This window comes from Trematomus bernacchii, unplaced genomic scaffold (assembly GCF_902827165.1).
Source record: "Trematomus bernacchii unplaced genomic scaffold, fTreBer1.1, whole genome shotgun sequence".
In the NCBI taxonomy this organism is placed as follows: Eukaryota; Metazoa; Chordata; class Actinopteri; order Perciformes; family Nototheniidae; genus Trematomus; species Trematomus bernacchii.
Genome location: NW_022987869.1, coordinates 2,068,991 through 2,088,673, shown reverse-complemented (window position 1 = coordinate 2,088,673; position 19,683 = coordinate 2,068,991). Strand labels below are relative to the sequence as shown.

The window sequence follows — 19,683 nt, the reverse complement described above, 5'->3', positions numbered from 1 at the left end:
ACAGCTCATTGCTACTCCACTACAATTCAGAGGTTAACCTGGTATTTTTACTCCACTACATTTATTTTAGTTACTTTGCAGATTCTGATTAATGATGTGAAATATAAACAACCCTTAAATCAGACTTTAGTTACACCTGAGTAAAATTCAGGGAAAGGTGATTGTCAAGTGCCAACAATCAGGAGAGATATTTGATAGTTGGTGCTTGAGAAGACTAAACATTTATCTGCAGATCTCTATAAAGTATATTCATTACTCGTTATTCTCTACTAATAGTTAATTAAAAACTGTATATAATAGCTATTTTGCACATCCCTTTCAAGATTTTCTAAAGTTTATTGACATATCATATACACAACTATGTTGAAGTTATGCAATGAATGAAAAACTTGGGTCGCAGGTTCCTCAACAGTGCATTACAAGACATCTATCAATATGTGTGTACCTCCACCATTAAACTGTCAAATTCTGCACATTTCTTATACTATCTACATACATAAGAGTATAATTAATGTGTATAATATCAGTTAAAATAAGTGCTTCAACACAGTTAACATTGCAGGAAAGCAATATATTAGACGTTAAGTACTTTGTCAGGCTTAATATTTATGTGTAAAGCTTTTTTCTTATTTAAAAGAAGACCTTAACCTAAAGTATTCTTTAATGTGTTAATAAAGGTTCATTAGTTTGTCTGTTTTGCACATCCTCATATTAATATCTTTGTACATCCGGCAATAAACTGTTTTATTGTAGAGATCACTTACAGTATCTTCTTGATTTTTTATATTCTATATTTCTATCATTGACCTTCTACTTTCCCCCTATGAAAGTATGTACTCTTAATATTTTATTCATCAAATAACATTATTCAACAAAAATAACATTATTCAACAGAAATAATTAAATAACGTGCTTTAAGCACTAGGCGGTGCACACAAGGTACACACAGTATACTAATAATAACTTTGTATTATTAGTGTAGGACACTTATGTATGTATAACATCTGAAGATGTGTAGTTTTATTCATGTTTTTACATAATTTTACAGGATATTGCTATACTATTTCTCATGTTTTACTTCTACACATTAATATCTGATTTGTAAAACATCACAGACAGAAAGGTATATCCGTCATTTAATGGTAAGCTATTGAAATTGTGCATTAAAAACCCAGTTAACAAACACTAGGTGAAGTATTTTTCCTTCAGTAATGAAGATGTAATTCCAATGTAGACACACCTGGGGTCGCTGTTCAGTCTGTTACGCTGAGCCATGCATTGTCTGGAACGTAAAAGGGACGAAGAAGACAAAGTTCCACATGAAAACATTCCCAGTGCAAAAACAAATCGCTAAATAAAAAGATAAAACACTGGCATGTAATTTACGTTAGAATAAATAGAATGGTTTTGAATAATAGATGAGAGTAAAATCTACGTCACTTTACAGCCCCGCCCACTTTTGGGGAAACCAACGCTGTCATTTGAACGGCGATCAAGCCTGAAGCCACAGAGCTCTTCTGTTACTGTCCTTTGTTCTTAGAGGAAGTACAGAAACACGTAACTCTGGATTTGTTTGAATGTTTGAGGTGCAATAAACGACACAGCAGCTTTTTGGCATGATACAACTATTATTTTCTGCCTCGCTCATGAGAGTAACAGCTTGCGAAATTACAGCCTCGCCTACTGAACCATATATCGAGACCGATTCTCGATTTCAAATGTGTGCTCTAAAATGATATTTATAAATGACTATTATCATTATTATAAGCAAGACAATAAAGGGCAAAGATATATAGAAAATAACCGTATTTGAGATACGTTCATAACAAACGTAACGTGGGAGAAAATACGTTTCTAGCTAAACGTAATTGAGAATGCAGTTTAGTTCTGGTAATTTTTAGGAGACAGGGATGTCATATGACCCATTTGAGTCTGGTGTCTAAGTTGAGTGTTCTACTCGTTTATTGTATTCCTTGTACTTACGTTTGTGTTTTATGTTTAAGATTTCAGGACCATGGAGAATGGTTCCTTAGCCTGCTTGTTATGTGTTAATTAACAGGGAAGAGAGAGAGAGAGAGAGAGAGAGAGAGAGAGAGAGAGAGATGAGAGAGAGAGAGAGATCTAGAGCGAGAGAGAGACTAGATAGAGAGAGAGAGAGATAGAGAGAGCGAGAGAGAGAGAGAGAGAGAGAGAGAGAGAGAGAGAGAGAGAGAGAGAGAGAGAGGTTGGTTAACTTGCCTTTTTAGTTTTATGTATTCATGTATTTGTTTCTGTTCAAGAACCCAAATAGAGTTGTTGTAGTTATCCCATGTATAAATAAAACGTGTTATTCAGCCCCTTGCAATTTGGGATTTTATTTTTGGTTGGTAGACCTTGGTGAGCTGGTCATTTCAAAAGTAGCTCACAAGCCAAAAAAGTGTGGGCACCACTGCATTGGATTAACCTATGGATTAACCTTCAGCAGCGTTTTTATTGTTTTAATGCCATTGAACACGACTTTTGATCAGAACAACAGCTAAGGTAAGACGATGTCCCGTGAATGTCCGTAAAGCTCTGTGTTGTGATGTCTGTGTTTGCTTCCCCTGTTGTGAGTTCTGATCGCTCAGTGATGATACTAATACCTGTAGAATCTGTGGAATCTCAGTTTGCTAATCGATACTTACTTAAGGGTAAGTAACACTGTGCTAAGTGTGTTAATATTTTTTCGCTCAGGGCTCATTTAGACGCTTCTTGTGAGACTTGTGCTTTGTTTCGGTACAAATGGTTTGTATCGTCAGTTAGCTGAATTTCTTCCCGTTAAGTGAGTATGACACATTCATAGGTTTTTAAATGTTAAGAAGCCCTGAGACACAGTTTCGTGAAAGAAAACCCTGCAGCCCCCGGTACCGGTAAGACATATTTTTAACATCACTTTTCTTAAGCAAATCATGCTTGACAAGTGTTGCTGTCGTTTTAGACCAAATATAACACTTTTTTCCCCAATTTAGAAAGTTATTTGAGAAAAGTAGAAAGTTGTGGGAGAAGTAGTCAGCCATCTTCGCTGTTGAAAAGCAGGAACTCTGATGTTACGATGTGGCCCCTCTCTTTTCATTCGAGAAGCAAACTGGTTCATAAGTTGTTCGCAAATCCATCTAACCAATTTCCAAACAACACTAGCACCAGCATGGAACTTATTTTAGTGGAAAAGGTAAATAATAATTAAAAGAAAGACCCACCCTTCCTGTGTGTGCCTTGTCAACCTCCATTAGTTTCCCTGCATCCTCAGTGTCCAAGTCCTCGTCCTCTGCCTCAATCAGCTTAACACTGGCACTGCTCAAATCACAACTGACGCACACACCCAACACACACACAGAAACACAGACAACACAAAACAAACATAACTTTTGAGAAAGTTGTAATTTTTTTAATGATTCACTTCTCAAGGTTTTCTGTTAAAAGCTTGACATAAAACACAGATCAGATAATCAATAATGTTGTTTTTTATCATTTAGTTTTTGTTCATCAGTAGTTAAAAAAATACAAGTAATATGTGTATCATTAATGACATATAAGGATTTATTATTATTGTTTATAAACATTTTTGAAGATGTTTAGTTAGTTATTGCACCTGATTAGCTGCTCCTGAGAAAGGTCGATGGAGAAATCTGTCATACTGAGGCGAGAGACCGACTTCCTGCCTACACACACACAAATACAAGATTATACACACCAGTGATGTAGTCGAGCCTTCGCAGCAGCTGGCCCTAGGCTCTGGAACACTCTGCCCCTCCATGTGAGGTCGGCCCAGACCCTAGGGGTTTTTAAATCAAAACTAAAAACACACTTCTTCTCTCTGGCTTTCTAGTTAGAGCGGAGCACGACTCCTGACTATTCCGTGTGTTTTATTCTTATTTTGTTTTTTAAGTTATATCTGTTGTAATTTATTGTCGTTTATTGTGTTTTGTAGTAATGTGTTTTTATTACATGTACAGCACTTTGGCTCGACCAAAAATCGCTTTTAAATGTGCTTTATAAATAAAACCTGATTTGATTTGAAGTCACCAATTCTCGAGTCCAAGTCGCTCTTGAGTCCCCACTGTTCGAGTCCATTCCAAGTTTGAGTCACCCAAGAAGAGTCCGAGTCAAACCGAGTCATCATTACCTGTGCTTGAATCCGATTCCAAGTCCGAGTCACCCAAGAAGGGCTACAATTCTTGTATAGAAGGTGCTATACAAATATAAGGCTTATTATTAATTGTAATACTATTATTATCAAGGTTGGGTCGAGTTCCAAGATTGCCTTGAACGAGCTGCTTTACAAATAAAAACGGTCTACACTAATCAGTTTTATAGGGAAAACACTGCTGTCCCACAGACAATATCTTAATATAACTTTAAAAAACAACACCCTGAAAAGTCAGCACATCCAGAGCCAGGCGGACGTGGCTCGCGTCTACAACACAGTAAGAAAACGCGCCCCTTGTGTACGGCCCCTTACTCTTGTCTCGGGCTGTGGAGCCTTCTCTGCGCTGGTTTCCATTGAAGGTGTGGATGAATTTAGCAAAAGCTTCCTTCCTCTCCATCAGCTCATGGTAGGAACCCATCTCTGAGACGTGACCCTCCTCCATCACCAGAACCAGGTCCGCTTTAGACAGGAAGCTGAGGCCATGAGTGACCAGTACCCGGGTCTAAAAAAAACACATTACATTTAATTAGCCAATGCTTTTATCAATGGTGTTCGTAAACCCAACAAGGATAGAGAGAACACATCTTGTGCTGTCTCCTTTCCTGTTCACCTTATACACCACTGACTTTAAATACAACACTGAGTCATGCCATCTGCAGAAGTTTTCGGATGACTGCAGTGGTAGATTTTGTAGAGTGGACTGGAAGAAATAATCTGCTTCTGAATGTGGCCAAGACCAGAGAGATGGTCATTGACTTCAGGAGGAAGAGGACATCTCCTGGAGACACAGAATCTGTGTAAAAAACCTCAACACTCAGTGATAAACATTTGTGACGCTATAAACGAAAGCGTACATCAGAACATGTGGAGCTGGGTAGCTAGAAACGCTAACATGGCTTACCTTGGTCAAAACTGGTCTTCAATGGCATTAAAACGATAAAAAAACGATGCTGCAGTTAATCCATATGTTAATCCAATGTGTCTGTGTCCTCTTTGAAATGATTTCTGATAATCCATAAGCAATAAAACTGCTTTTTAGTTTCCAAATGTCAGAGCTAGAGATAGGTCCACTCCGATGCTAAATTACATGCACGAAGCCCCCACCTCTTCTCTTCACAACGTGTGTGTGTGGGGGACTCCCCATTCGATTCTATTGCCTCTAACGGTCAGAAAGAGGTGTCAACCATCAAAATCGACCAAGGGGGGCCAGAGATATGGAAAAAAAAAACATTTTCACCCAAATCACCTCAGAGGTGGAGTGGTTTTGGCTAAACCTCTCTAAAAAGATAAAATGTCACTTGTTTTGCATCAATCTTGATACAGGGTACTTATTATATGTTGTACTTTGGATTCCTAAAGCTTTTAGTCTACTAACCCATCATCCAAGGGTAGTTTTCACTATAAGTAAAAAAGAATTTTTGGACGGACACTATAATTTACAGTTTTTTACTATGTAAAATCTGAATTTTCTTTAAAATAAAAAACATCTATATTGATTCTGACTTCTACATCCAACTCACAGATGTAACCTTGCTTTGATAAAATAAATTATTCATATAACCCTTTTAGAAGTTAAGTTGTAGTCATTTGTTTTGGGCATGTCATTTTCGAGCCTGAAACATGAAAAACAGGCTTGGTGCTTAACAGGTTAATGATGTCTTGCGAGATTTTCTCAACCAGTTTGTTTTTGTGTACCTTGACGACATTTTGATCTTTTCCAAGAGCCTGGAGGAACACCAGAACCACGTCAGCCAGGTTCTTCAGAGGCTGCTTGAGAACAAACTGTACGTAAAATCTGAGAAATGTGAGTTTCACCAGGAACGGGTCAGCTTCCTGGGATACATCATCAAGCAAGGCAGGTTGGAGGCAGATCCTGGAAAGATTCTAGCTGTCACTGAGTGGCCAGTCCCCACAACTCGGAAGGAGTTGCAGAGGTTTCTGGATTTCGCCAACTTCTATCGCCGGTTCATTAAGAACTATAGCAAGGTTGCAGCTCCACTCTCCAGTCTCACTTCAATCAAGGTCAAGTTCTCCTGGACCACTGAGGCTAACGATGCTTTTCTTAGACTCAAGTCTCTGTTCACTTCTGCCCCCATTCTCATCCAGCCGGACTCAAGCAAGCAGTTTGTGGTTGAGGTAGATGCATCAGACATCGGGGTTGGCGCTGTTCTGTCTCAGACAGCAGGGCCTAACAATAAACTTCATCCATGTGCTTTCTTCTCTTGCCGTCTTTCCCCAGCTGAGAGAAACTATGATGTGGGCAACAGGGAGCTGCTGGCGGTGAAGATGGCGTTGGAGGAGTGGCGACACTGGCTCGAGGGCAGCGAGCTGCCATTCCTAGTTTGGACTGACCACAAAAACCTTGAGTACATCCAGTCAAACTCCCGACAAGCCAGATGGGCCCTCTTCTTTGGTCGTTTCAACTTCTCTCTAACATATCGCCCTGGTTCCAAAAATACCAAGCCTGATGCCCTGTCCAGGTCGTTCACTTCTGTGGGACCAGTTACCTCTTTTGACTCTATTCTCCCCCAGAGTTGTGTTGTGGGTTCCCTCACCTGGGAGATCACTAACTCTATCCAGGAGGCGCTATTGGAGCCACCAGACCCAGGTAACGGTCCGTCTAACCGTCAGTTTGTCCCCAACTCTGTCCGTTCCCAAGTTCTGCAGTGGGTCCACAGCTCTCGTTTCGCCAATCATCCTGGGGCCAACCGCACACTCTCCCTTCTCAGGAGACATTTCTGGTGGCCAACTGTTGATCATGACACTAAGGAGTTTGTTTCAGCCTGCACTACATGTGCTAGGAGCAAGGCCTCCCATCATTGCGGGATTGCTCCAACCCCTTCCAATTCCAAGTCGACCCTGGTCACATATTGCTCTGGACTTTGTCACCGGCCTACCTCCCTCACAAGGTAACACAACTGTTCTCACTGTTGTTGACCGTTTCTCTAAATGTGCCCATTTTGTAGCCCTGCCCAAACTCCCCTCTGCACTGGAGACCTCCCAATTACTCACCCAGCATGTCTTCCGTCTGCATGGAATTCCGGCTGACATCGTCTCCGACCGTGGCCCTCAGTTCACCTCTCTGGTTTGGAAGAATTTTTGTAATTCGCTTGGTGCATCGGTCAGTCTAACCTCTGGTTATCATCCCCAGTCTAAGGGCCAAACTGAAAGGGCCAATCAAGACCTGGAATCAACTCTCCGCTGTGTTGCCAATCGCAATCAATCAACCTGGAGCTCCCTTCTACCCTGGGTTGAGTATTCCTTCAATTCACTCACGTCTTCTGTTACTGGTCTCTCACCTTTTGAAGCCTCCTTAGGATACCAACCTCCCCTGTTTCCTGAAGAAGAGAGTGAGTTGGCAGTTCCATCCGTTCAGCAACATGTTCGTCGGTGCCGTAAGGTTTGGAGGGACACTCGCTCGGCTCTCCTCCGGACTTCTGCCAGAAATCAACTGTCAGCCAACCGCCACAGACATGCCGCTCCCCCTTACACCCCTGGACAATCAGTTTGGTTATCTTCCAAGAATATCTCCCTCCTTACCGAGTCTAAGAATTTGTCCCCTCGGTTTATTGGCCCCTTCCTCATTGAGCGCATTATTAACCCCTCTGCTGTCCGCTTGAAGCTCCCCAGATCCATGAAGATTCATCCCACCTTTCATGTTTCTCAAATCAAGCCAGTTCACACCAGTGACCTGTGCCCTCCAACCGTTCCCCCTCCTCCCCCCCGAGTCATCGATGACCATCCTGCCTACTCCGTGCTCCGACTCATGGATGTCAGGCGCCGGGGCAGGGGCTTGCAGTATTTGGTTAACTGGGGTGGGTATAACATTGAAGAACGTTGTTGGGTTCCACGTTCACGTATCTTGGACCCTGTTATGGTGAGGGAGTTTCACAGAGCACATCCAGACAAGCCTGGTGGTCGCCAGGAGGCTCCCGTTGAGGGGGGGGGGTACTGTGAGGATCCACAGTTCTGCCTCCTTCTTTTTCCCTTCTGTGTTTGTTTTTGTCTGTCTGTGTGTCTGTCTTCCTGGCTGGGCGTGGCTGACCTACTTCTGGATTCCCGCCAACTCACCTCCTCAGCTGCTGCTCGTCACCCTGATTACTACTACTCACCTACACCTGCATTTATACCCGGTTAACTCATCCAGTATTCACCAGTTCGTCGTCTAACCACAGTGGTAATACGTCTTGGTCTCTTAGCTATTTGCTAAACCTAAATCTCTAGTGTTCTTGTTTTTCTTACCTTGTACTCTCTCTGTCCAGTGTCCATCTACCTGCTCCTCTGCCTGCCGCGTCCAGCCACCATCCCTCCAGCTGTGTTCCTCCGTGCATCCCCGCTCTCCTGATCCAGATTGCTCTCTCTCGTCACCCAAGATCCCTGGCTTCCGTCCTCCGCTCAGCTCTGGAGACATTCCCAGGCCCAGGCCTTTTTGGATTTACTATTCCCTCTTCAGTTCTGTCTCAGCCTGTTTTTGGATATTAAACCCAATTGCTACATAAACTTCAGTCTCCTTTCGTAAGTGTTCAGTATTGTGGGTTCACTCCTGTAAGCGTTCGGAGAGCGTAACAAATATACAACAGAAATATAAAAACAAAACACAGGGGAATGTCAGGTGTCATACTCAGCTCTGACTAGAAGGCCAGAGAGAGGAAGTGTGTCTTCAGTGAAGATTTAAAAACGTATGTATATATAATAACTTGCTTTATATTTGTTACTGTACATTTTGTAATTCAACATGTATATTTCTACTTTCTTGTTTATATCTAGTCTTTTAATTTTTCAATAAAGTACTTCTTATCTTATCTTATCTCAGGCACAGGGCCAGGATTTTATTTCTCCTGGTGCTAAGGTGGGGCTAGACCAATAAGTGGGGGTGCTAAGAAAATAGTCGTGTTTCAGGACTTCAGTTTCTTTATAAGGACGTTCTCGTTGTTTTCCATAGAATCCGATCTAGCACAAAGCATATTCGAATTATATATATTATATATTATTATATATATGCAGTTTTAACTGAGTTTTGCCAAAGAAAATTCAACAAATGTAACAAACAAACATTTAGCATGATCCACCAAAAGAGATGCCAAAGTATTCACTGTTATAACCATTTAATAAATGGGGCGAAGCCTGCGAGCTAGTTTAGGCAGTCAGCTCGAGCACCAATGATACATTAACACGTGACGCACCTCATCCCTCTTACAACCAACCAAACACATTCTCCTAAACATGCCGCTCTATTTAAGCTGCCAGGTCTTCCTGCCTCTGCCTCGATAATGCTGCTGCTGCTACTGCTTCGTTCATGTTCCTGTTGCTGCCACTGTGTTTCATGTTGCTGCTGCTTGCCTGCCCCAGCACCACCACCCAGGGGCGGATCTACCGGGGTGGCAGCTGCCACCCTAAAACATATCCTTGCCACCCCAGCTGCCTCTCCAGTTGGCAGCTTTGTTTTGAAATAAAAGTTGTGGCTCATCGGACATTTATTAGAGAAAATCTCTAATGTCCGAGTGCAAGTGAATGCAGCACAAGACGCGAGCCAGTTCTAACCCTACCCCCCCCTCCCTGGCGCGAGCGTTGAAATGTGATTGGCGGCGATTTCATTTTGAACGGGACAGCGCAAATAGAGAAGCATTCGGTGAAGTAGACGGAAGGAATGAGGTAAGACTGATCAACTACGTCTCCTGTGAAATAAATGTAAAACAAAGCTAATGTTTTCCAGTTACAGAAAAGAGAGAAGTTAGATATGTCCATGTGAATCATAACGTTAATGCTGATATTGAAACGATACAAATCCGGTTGAGTAACGTTATTATCATTAACACTTTACTTACTGTGCGTGTAACGTTAGCTAGGTTTTTGTTAAAAAAAATGTCATGCATGAAATATTTTTATATTATCAATCATTTAGCAAGATGTACAACCTGCTCAAGGCTAAACACACCGATTCTGCTCTTCAATAATAACTTTGAATCTTATTTCAGGAATCGGTTTGGATTGCAAGCAAAGATTGGGCCACAAGCTGGAGTTTGAAGCACACAGTAAGTGGGAAAACAACAAGCATTTGCTCAAACAGCATTTTCATTTGAACACCATTATTAATAATGATTACTGGTAATATAAAAAAAAAAACGTAATAAATGGACTTTGAATCTTATAGAAATGAAGAGGAAACGTGGCATTGCAAGTTTTTTCTCACCAAAGAGGATAGAAAGTGAGACTGAGCAACAGGGAAGTGACAAGGTAAATGACCAGGGACATGAGGAGGTGGAAGGAGATGAAGAACAGCAACAGGAAAGTGTCAGTGATGAGATAGAAGGCAAAGATGAACAGGGACAGGAGGAGGAAGGACAACACAACAGAGAAGAAGAGATGGAAGAGGGAGAGCATCACATAGACAAGGTGCAAGAGGGAGAGAGCGAGAGACAACAAGACGGCATGCAGAGCTCAGACAGTGAGGGGGAAAGGAATATTCCTAAGCCCTTGCAACCAATGGCCAGTCGAGTTGGTCCACATGGTATGAAAATTGTTAAAGGGCCCATGTCATGGCCATTTCCACTGATCATAATTACATTGTTGAGGTATACTAAAATAGATTTATACTGTGCAATTTTCCAAACTCACATTGGTTTCGCATACAGCATCTCTGTCAAGCATGTGTATTCAGCAGTATTCACTTTCTCCACTAAACGACTCGTTGGAGCTCTTGCCCCCCCCCTCCCTGTGAGCCTAGTGTGCTCCGATTGGTCAGCTCGGCCACTCGTTCTGATTAGTCAACCACCAGAGAGGCTGCGCCCATGTCAGTGCTTTTCCCGGCTGCTCTCAGCGTAACATCAGTCTTATCATGGCGTCGGTACAGCGGTATATTTTATATACATATATATTTTTAACTGTTGTTACAGAAGAGTGTGACGGCCCCAGGGCCTTTGTCTTACGATGGGGTGGAGCTGAAGCGGCTAATCAGCACGATCACGGACACCTCCGGACACTACGGCCCCAGTCTCTCTCCAAAGCGGCTGCAGGAAGACTAACTCTGCGATCCTCTCAACCACCTATCTTTGCATTTACCACAATAAATGTGCCGTGGTTTTGTAAACTCGTGTATGTCTCCTTGTCTTTCCGTTGTGGCCTACGAGCTACTCTCATAACAAAGAGTAAGTTATTTTTACCCGTTATAAACTACTACTGTTTGATGAGAAATCAAATCATGGTTTGCTATATATGAATTCAGGGAAGAAAGGATAGGCCTACTAAGTATTTCCATTAAACTTTATTTTTAGAAATGTACAAAATGAACATAAATATACATATATACACGGTATATCATCCATTCCTCCTCCTCTTGCCTGCGCACAGCCGGTGCGGTGCGGTGCCTTTTAGCACGAGGCCTCAGTAGTAGTAGAATCCCTTCCCCGTCATGGATTGTCCGCCAGGATCTGGCTGGACGAAATCAAATGCAAATCACAAAATATTAGAGAAACTTAGTTGTTTTAGATTCGTTAGTATTAGTTGTGTAATGAACAGCTTGCCTGCTAATATGCTAACCTAGCTTTGTTTACCTTGGTAGCTAACACGATATGAACGTTAGCTTGTAGGAAAGGCAACTATAATGCAGTGTAATAAAACTACTATGAACAAAAGCTAGTGGTTCATATTAGGCTAGCAATAACGTGTTTATAATTGCAATCGTATACGGGTATTCTGCTACCATACAATGTAACTTGCATGAATACATTGTTTTGCGCTAGCATACAGCTAGCCTCGTTAGCTACATGCAGTATATGTACGGTCTCAATGTACGGTAAACCGGAGTATACTGTATGAGTATTCCGTGTGTGTGACTGCAGACATTCTCCTGCCATGACAAACATGTAAGGCCATCTGCTGACATTGTAGTTGATATATTTAAAACGCTAGCAACGTAGCATCACAAAAATGTTTTTCTGACCAAAACTAGCTCAAGCTCCGTGTGTTAGATCGCTACGCCAGCTATAATGTAATTACGTTTCGCGACTGACCGGCAAATCACCCGCAGTATACTGTCAATAGGTATTTTGTGTGTGAATGCAGACATTCTCCTGCTATGAGATACATGTATGCAAGGCCATCTGCTGATATTAGAGTTGATATATGGAAACTCTAGCAACTTAGTTAGCACAGTTAGCACTGTGTCAATGGCTTAGCAGTCCAACACAGTTTACACATTTAAACAGTCTTGTTTGATAAATACACAAATAACAATGCAAACTTACAGGTTGTATACCCAGATCTTCCCCTGCTCCAAACGGTCCAAACAAGCTGTGCATATCCGGCCTCAAACTGGGCAATGTTTTGGAAGCTTTCGTCTGTGAAATGCCGGTTCTTCGAACCTCTGGAGGAGGAACACGCCGCTGCTGGTGTGGCCATAGCTCTTCGGGATTGGTCCATTTCGTTCCGGGTACCGCATGACATCAGGCGGTACCCGGAACTAAATGGAAGACTCAAATGGGCAGTGACGTATCTCCAACGAGGCGTTTTGGGGAGGTATTTTCTGTGTTAGAGTTTTACTCGCTACAGGGTGTACTTTGAGGGTTTTGACTCTGCACACCGTTTACATGCATAAAAACCTTCATAACACACAAGGGGACGGGTAATAACCGGAAAAGCATGACATGGGAGCTTTAATACAAAGTATAATGCATCTGAATAAGATGCAAAAATCACACAAAAGGACATTTTGCAAAACAGTTTATTTAAGAGACAGGGCTAGCCTCAGTCTAATACATATATTATTAATTTAAAAAATATATGTTTGCTTTACTTAGACAGTTTTGAGTATGAGGAAAAGGGTAGATAGTGAGTATGTTGTGTACAATGTATTTTAGACCTATTATAGCAGCTGAGGTTGAAATTCAAAAATTACCCAAAACAATACACACCCAGGCCAAAATGTTGTGCTGGACGCATTAACACAGCCAGTAGGTTAAACACATATTGAATAAATGACAGCTCCAAACTGTGTTATAATTAGTTGATTATAATGTGTAATCAGTTAAGCTCTATTACAGTTTGAATGTTTTACTCCCATTTTCTAGACATATCCAAGTCCAGGTGTGAGGAGCCAGCTCAGCCGACACGGGAGAGTTTCCCCAAGACCCTTCAGGGAGGAGCCAGAAGAAGCTTCAGAACGGACTGGTACAAAACTCATTCATGGCTTGAGTACTCACAGTCCAATGATTCAGCGTATTGTTTCCCCTGTAGACATTTCTCTTTACCTGATGCCCCCAAGACTGTTTTCACCTCAATTGACGGGTATCGTAACTGGAAAAAGGCCACAATGAAAGACAGTGGTTTCTGTTCTCATGCCCGATCTGAAAGCCATGTAAATGCAATGTTTGCATGGGCAGAAAACAAGAAAATGAGTGACAGAAATACCTCAATGATGGGAATAATGGATGAGCAAAATAAGAAACAGGTGATTGAAAATCAAAACTACATTAAAACACTAGCTGAGATTCTGATTCTAACTGCTACAGAAAACACAGCGGGGTCACAGGGAGAATCCTGACTTTTTTTTAGCTATGTTAGATTTGCTGGGAAACCATGATCCTATGATTAAAAAAAGACTTGAACAGCAAGCTAAAAATGCAACATACACCAGTAAAACTATCCAAAACGAGATACTGGAATGTTTGGCTGCAATGGTTAAGAAGAAATCATTCAAGAGGTTAAAAAGAGCAGGCAGTTTGCAGTTATTGTAGACGAAACTAAAGATCTTCAGAAAAAAGAGCAAATTTCATTTGTTCTGAGATAAGGCCTGGATGCTGCTGCGTTAAGTGGTAAGATTATTTGTTTTCTTGAGAAATATGGGCTGGAGTATAAAGAAAACCTTGTCGGTCAGGGCTACGATGGCGCTGCAGTGATGAGCGGGGCACATGCTGGTGTTCAAGCGAAAATAAAAGAAGTAGCCAAAAATGCGTTCTATGTGCATTGCAGTGCACACTGCTTAAACTTAGTCATAGTAGACTCTGTCAAAAGTGTAACAGATGCGGGAAACTTCTTCTCATTGATGGAACGATTGTATGTGTTCATATCTGGGTCTTATGTACACAACAAATGGCTGGAAGTGCAGCGGGAGATGTTTGACGGTGCACCAAGGGAACTCCAAAGGCTTAGTGATACACGTTGGGCCTGCAGGCATGTAGCATGTCGCAATGTTATGGATAGGTTACCTGCAATAGTACAGCTGCTTGAAGAGATTTCCTCTGAGAACCATCCACATAGAGCTGTTGAAGCCAGGGGGATATTGGTTCAGATTGATCTGAATTCTGTTGGATGCCTTGTACTGTTCCGAAAGGTCTTGAGTGACTCTACATTTTTGTCAGACATGCTCCAGCATTGGACTTGGCTAAGGCCGTGGAACTAGTTGAAGCACTTAAAGAGACACTGGTACAATATTGCAGTGAAGCCTCCTTTGATGAAGTGTGGAGTGAAGCACTTGTTTTGTGTGAAAGAAGTAGCATTGAAACAGCTCAGCGAAAGCCAAAGAGGTCAAGACAGACAACAAGGACCCTTCAAGATAGTGTCATCCCTTCCACTTTGGGACAGCATGTAGTTCCAGATGGCAAACGCTCTTTTTGCGTCAATGTGTACTATCCAGTTATGGATAACATGATTGGAGAAATAGGAAGACGCTTTTCTCACACAAATTGCAACATAATGCAAGGTGTCCAGGCACTAAATCCATCAAGTGCTACTTTTTTGAGAGAGGAGGCTGTTCTTTTATTGGCTAATGCCTATGATTCTAATATTGTGGATCTTAAACACGAATTACATCAAACGAGGAGAGTACTAGAAAGAAAGAAGAAGGAAAAGGGGAGTCCTACCACTCTGATGCAGTTTGCTAAATTTTTGGACCCATACCAGGATGTTTTTTACGAGTTGTTCAGATTGTGTAAAATAGCAGTAGTTTTACCGGTGAGCAGTGCATCCTGTGAAATAAGTTTTTCAACTCTTAGGATCATTAAGAGTTATTTGCGGTCTACAATGACAGAAAAGAGACTGTCAAGTTGAGAGGTTGAGGGCATCGTTAGGAGGATGAAGCCCTCCACCTGTGTCCTGGACCCCCTTCCGTCAGCTCTTGTGAAATCGTACATCTGTACCATGAGCCCCATGATCACTAAGATCGTAAACCTCTCTCTCCAGGCTGGCCATGTCCCCTCTGCCCTAAAAACCGCTGTCATCAAACCTCGTCTCAAAAAACCCTCCCTTGACCCGGGAGTCCTGGCCAACTACAGACCCATTTCCAACCTTCCTTTTCTATCAAAGGTGCTGGAAAAACTAGTTGCTGCTCAGCTCCAGGACCACCTAAACTCCAACAACCTATTTGAGAAGTTCCAGTCTGGTTTCCGCTCAGGCCACAGCACAGAAACTGCCCTGGTCAGGGTCACCAACGACCTGCTGATGACGGCTGATGCTGGCTCTCCCTCTCTCCTCATCCTCCTCGATCTCACTGCAGCTTTCGACACCGTCGATCACGGCATCCTCCTCCATCGTCTGCACTCCACCATCGGACTCTCTGACTCTCCCCTTGACTGGTTCAGATCATACCTCACCGGGAGAACAGAGTACGTCTCCTTGGGCGAGGCAGAGTCGGGTACCCACAACGTCACCTGTGGTGTCCCTCAAGGATCAGTTCTCGGCCCCACCCTCTTCACACTCTACATGCTCCCCCTTGGCTCTATCATCAGCCGACATGGAGTATCATTCCATTGCTACGCTGATGACACCCAACTGTACCTCAGGATCAACCCTACCTCCTATGCAGCCCTGCCTTCACCCACACTCACTGCCTGCCTGGAGGAGATACAGGCGTGGATGAAGCAAAACTTCCTGAAACTCAACAGCTCCAAGACCGAAGCCATTATAGTTGGCACCCCACACCAGGTTCGGTCATCCACCATCACCACCATCACCTTCTCCGGCCAGGACATTACCCTCTCCTCAATAGTCACCAACCTGGGTGTTAAAATGGACGCCCATCTGACCTTTGAGGCCCACATTAAAGAGCTGTGCAAGAACTCCTTTTATCACCTGAGGAACATCGCCAAACTCCGCCCCACACTCACTCTGTCTGACGCCGAAAAAGCTGGTCCACGCCTTTGTCTCCTCCAGGCTGGACTACTGCAATGCACTCCTCATCGGGATCCCTAACAAAAGCATCCAGAAGCTTCAATACATTCAGAACAGCGCTGCTAGGATCCTGATGAGGGTGCGCAAATATGATCACATCACCCCCATCCTTAAAGCACTACACTGGCTCCCCGTGGAACTGAGGATCGAATTCAAGGTCTCAGTCCTCACCCACCAGTGTGTCCATGGAACTGCCCCTCCCTACCTCGAGGAACTCCTCACCCCCCATACCTCCTTGCGGACCACCCGCTCCAGCAACTCCAACTTCCTCAAACCCCCCAGGACTAAGCTCCGTACTATGGGAGACCAGGCCTTCTGCTCGGCTGCTCCCAGTCTGTGGAATGCTCTCCCCGACCACATGAGAGCACCACCAGAGTTCCCGTTAGAATAATTACTTGCCGGTAAACATGTCCGTTACAGTTTAAATCTTCCGGACAAAATTAGAAAAATGCCGGTCAAAAGGTCTTCTATGTTATTTATTGAGCTTTGAAACAAATTGATATGATTTGATATTAAACAAACTAATTATAGTAGATTAATTAACTATTCAAACGTGTACAGTAATTTACAATAACACAGGAATAATAAACGGAGCGCTCTCCCCCTCTCCTGACAACACGCCAGTATCATGCAGCTCGCGGGTCCAATAATGAGTGACCCGACAGTAAAACTAAACATATCTATAACTAGTTTAGGTAGTTTGAGAGGTAATTAAATTAGCTACGTGTGATATTCTAACCTGAAGTGTGTGTTTTGTTCCGCTCACCGCCGGACAAAATTAGAAAAGTGCCGGTCAAAGGTCTTCTATGTTATTTATTGAGCTTTGAAACAAATTGATATGATTCGATATTAAACAAACTAATTATAGTAGATTAATTAACTATTCAAACGTGTACAGTAATTTACAATAACACGGGAATAATAAACGGAGCGCTCTCCCCAGTGGCGTCGCCTGGCCTGGGCATCCGGGGCTTTAGCCCCGAATGTTTTTTCTGTAGCCCCGGACAATTCTCCCTCAATAATATAATACATTAACCGTGCTTTACGTGAACCTCATCATGACACAAGAGAGGACGGCAGCACTGTAATTTCCCGTGTTCAGTGAATGCAACAGAGGCATGACACCAGACCAATCAGAGAGTTGCATGGAAATAAACATGTGCTTGTGTCATTCAAGCTCGGCTCTGTGTGTGTGTGTGTGGCAATAGCGCATTTAGTGTGATAGAGAGAGAGGGAGAGAGGGGGAGGGACGGTGCCAGCATGGACTGTGTTGTTAGCATCTGGTTAGCTCGCTGCACTAACGGACATAAGGAGCTGTTTGTTCCACAAGAAGCTGGAGGAGATTCCTCTCCTCTCAGACTGAGAGACTCAGGTGAGCTAAAGGACTCTCTACATAACTTTAGTCTAAGTTATCTCAGTGGGTCTCAAACGGTTTGGTCACAAATTATTCAAAAGATTATTTCCGCGGCACACCTTCATATGATCATTATAGATATAAAATAAATAAGAGAATAAAGGAAAAACAGTTATGAAATACTATATGGCAGTAAAACAAGAATAGAGTTTAAAAGGGGAGTGATTAGTAAAATATCCATAAAGAAAAAGTACATCTGTTTACAGTTCTGCTTCATATGGGTGTTGAGAGAGGTATCCATAGATCTCTTCATTTTGCTCTCAAAGTGCACCAGATTGATGCATTTAACTTCAATATTTAAAAAAAAATCTTCCCGGGGGAGCATCCCCCCGGACCCCCCTAGAGGAGGTGAGCCCCCCACTCATAAAAAATACCACTTTACCCCTGCCTATATGCCGTGAGCTGATTATCGAGCCTTCATTGTAACAGTCGTGGGTGTACTGTGTGTGTGCATGTGGGGAGTGTTGCAGTGAAAAATGCCACTGTAGTGCCGCCGCCACTGTGGGCTAAGCCCCGAATGTTTTCAGGTCCAGGCGACGCCCCTGGCTCTCCCCCTCTCCTGACAACACGCCAGTATCATGCAGCTCGCGGGTCCAATAATGAGTGACCCGACAGTAAAACTAAACATATCTATAACTAGTTTAGGTAGTTTGAGAGGTAATTAAAATAGCTACGTGTGATATTCTAACCTGAAGTGTGTGTTTTGTTCCGCTCACCGGTGCAGGTGATCATGCAGAGATGCGTGTCGACTCGTCAGCAGCAGCTGATCTCTCTCTCCCGTCAGATTAGACTTTACTCACGTTTATCTCCATATCGATCAGATCTAGCTAGTTCTAGCTAATGATATGACTACCTGCTTATTAAAAGACACCTAAACAATAAGCGTCGCTATGCAACGGGGTGAGGCCACAAAGTATAGCGCATCATTATGCATTTGTTTACATGCCCACCGGAACCCCGAGGCATTACCAACAGATCAACGCACAATCAACCCATACAGGACATCTCTTTCTCCACATTAAGTGTAGACATTATAATTGACTATTCTTGTCTATCACATACTCTTTTGTCTGTCACATACTATTCTTGTCTGTCACATAAGTGGCGCAACTGATGCGGTATTGCGCTAAGGGGAAATAATTTTGACCGGACATTTTGAGCGGAGAGATTTAGATTTGCCGGTCTTCAGCATATTTTACCGGTCATAGTCCGGTAATTACCAGCTAACGGGAACTCTGAGCACCACAGACCGTGGAGGCTTTTAAAAAAGGCCTCAAAACCCATCTCTTCAAAAGAGCCTTTGCCTAGACCTTCTTCCCACCCTTTTTTTTAATTTTATTTCTATTGTTTTTTTTTTTTATTGCTTTTTATTAATTCTACCGTGTTGTGTAATGTTTATTTATACTGTTCATGCTCACTGCTTGTAGCACTTTGGGATTTGAAATCAAATATGAAGTGCTTTATAAATGGAAGCCATTATTATTATTATCAAGTTTGGCTGTACTCAGCATTTGGATCTCAATAAGTTTGTGAGGTGTTTTGCTGAACAAGATGGAAATCGCTGCATTCCGCTGTTATAGCCAACTTGATGCTCTGCTCACGAATGACTCGATGAGCATAGAAAACTGTTAACGTGATAACCTTGTGTTAAGGGAAATGTGTACATATGTCCTCAGTTGTTAAATATATATATATATATTCTGTATATTCTGTACTCAAGCTCACAAAGGGATGTCATGTTATTATTGTACCACTGTGAGGCAATAGGTGTTGTTATTCTAAGTTAGCTCGGCTGAGCGAAAGGATGCACCTGCAGTGCAGAGTAAAATAAACCATGCCTAAGGGCTTAACAGTTCATCGTCTCCGTCTGAACAATTTCTCATACGTTGCACTCGGGTGCAACGTATGAGGAAGCTGCCATCCTTAACCTCCTGTATATATA

General features: G+C 42.6%; 1 protein-coding gene across 1 annotated transcript in view; it reads right to left on the bottom strand.

The window, feature by feature from the left end:
• Positions 1-19,683, bottom strand: part of LOC117469215 (multidrug resistance-associated protein 1-like) — an 89,592-nt gene that overhangs the window by 35,884 nt on the left and 34,025 nt on the right. Inside the window, exons 18-20 of the mRNA XM_034113596.1 lie at positions 4,478-4,667; positions 3,608-3,677; positions 3,216-3,324 (exon numbers count right to left, since the gene is read on the bottom strand). Coding sequence (XP_033969487.1) covers positions 3,216-3,324; positions 3,608-3,677; positions 4,478-4,667 — 369 coding nt within the window. The remainder of the gene's footprint in view (positions 1-3,215; positions 3,325-3,607; positions 3,678-4,477; positions 4,668-19,683) is intronic.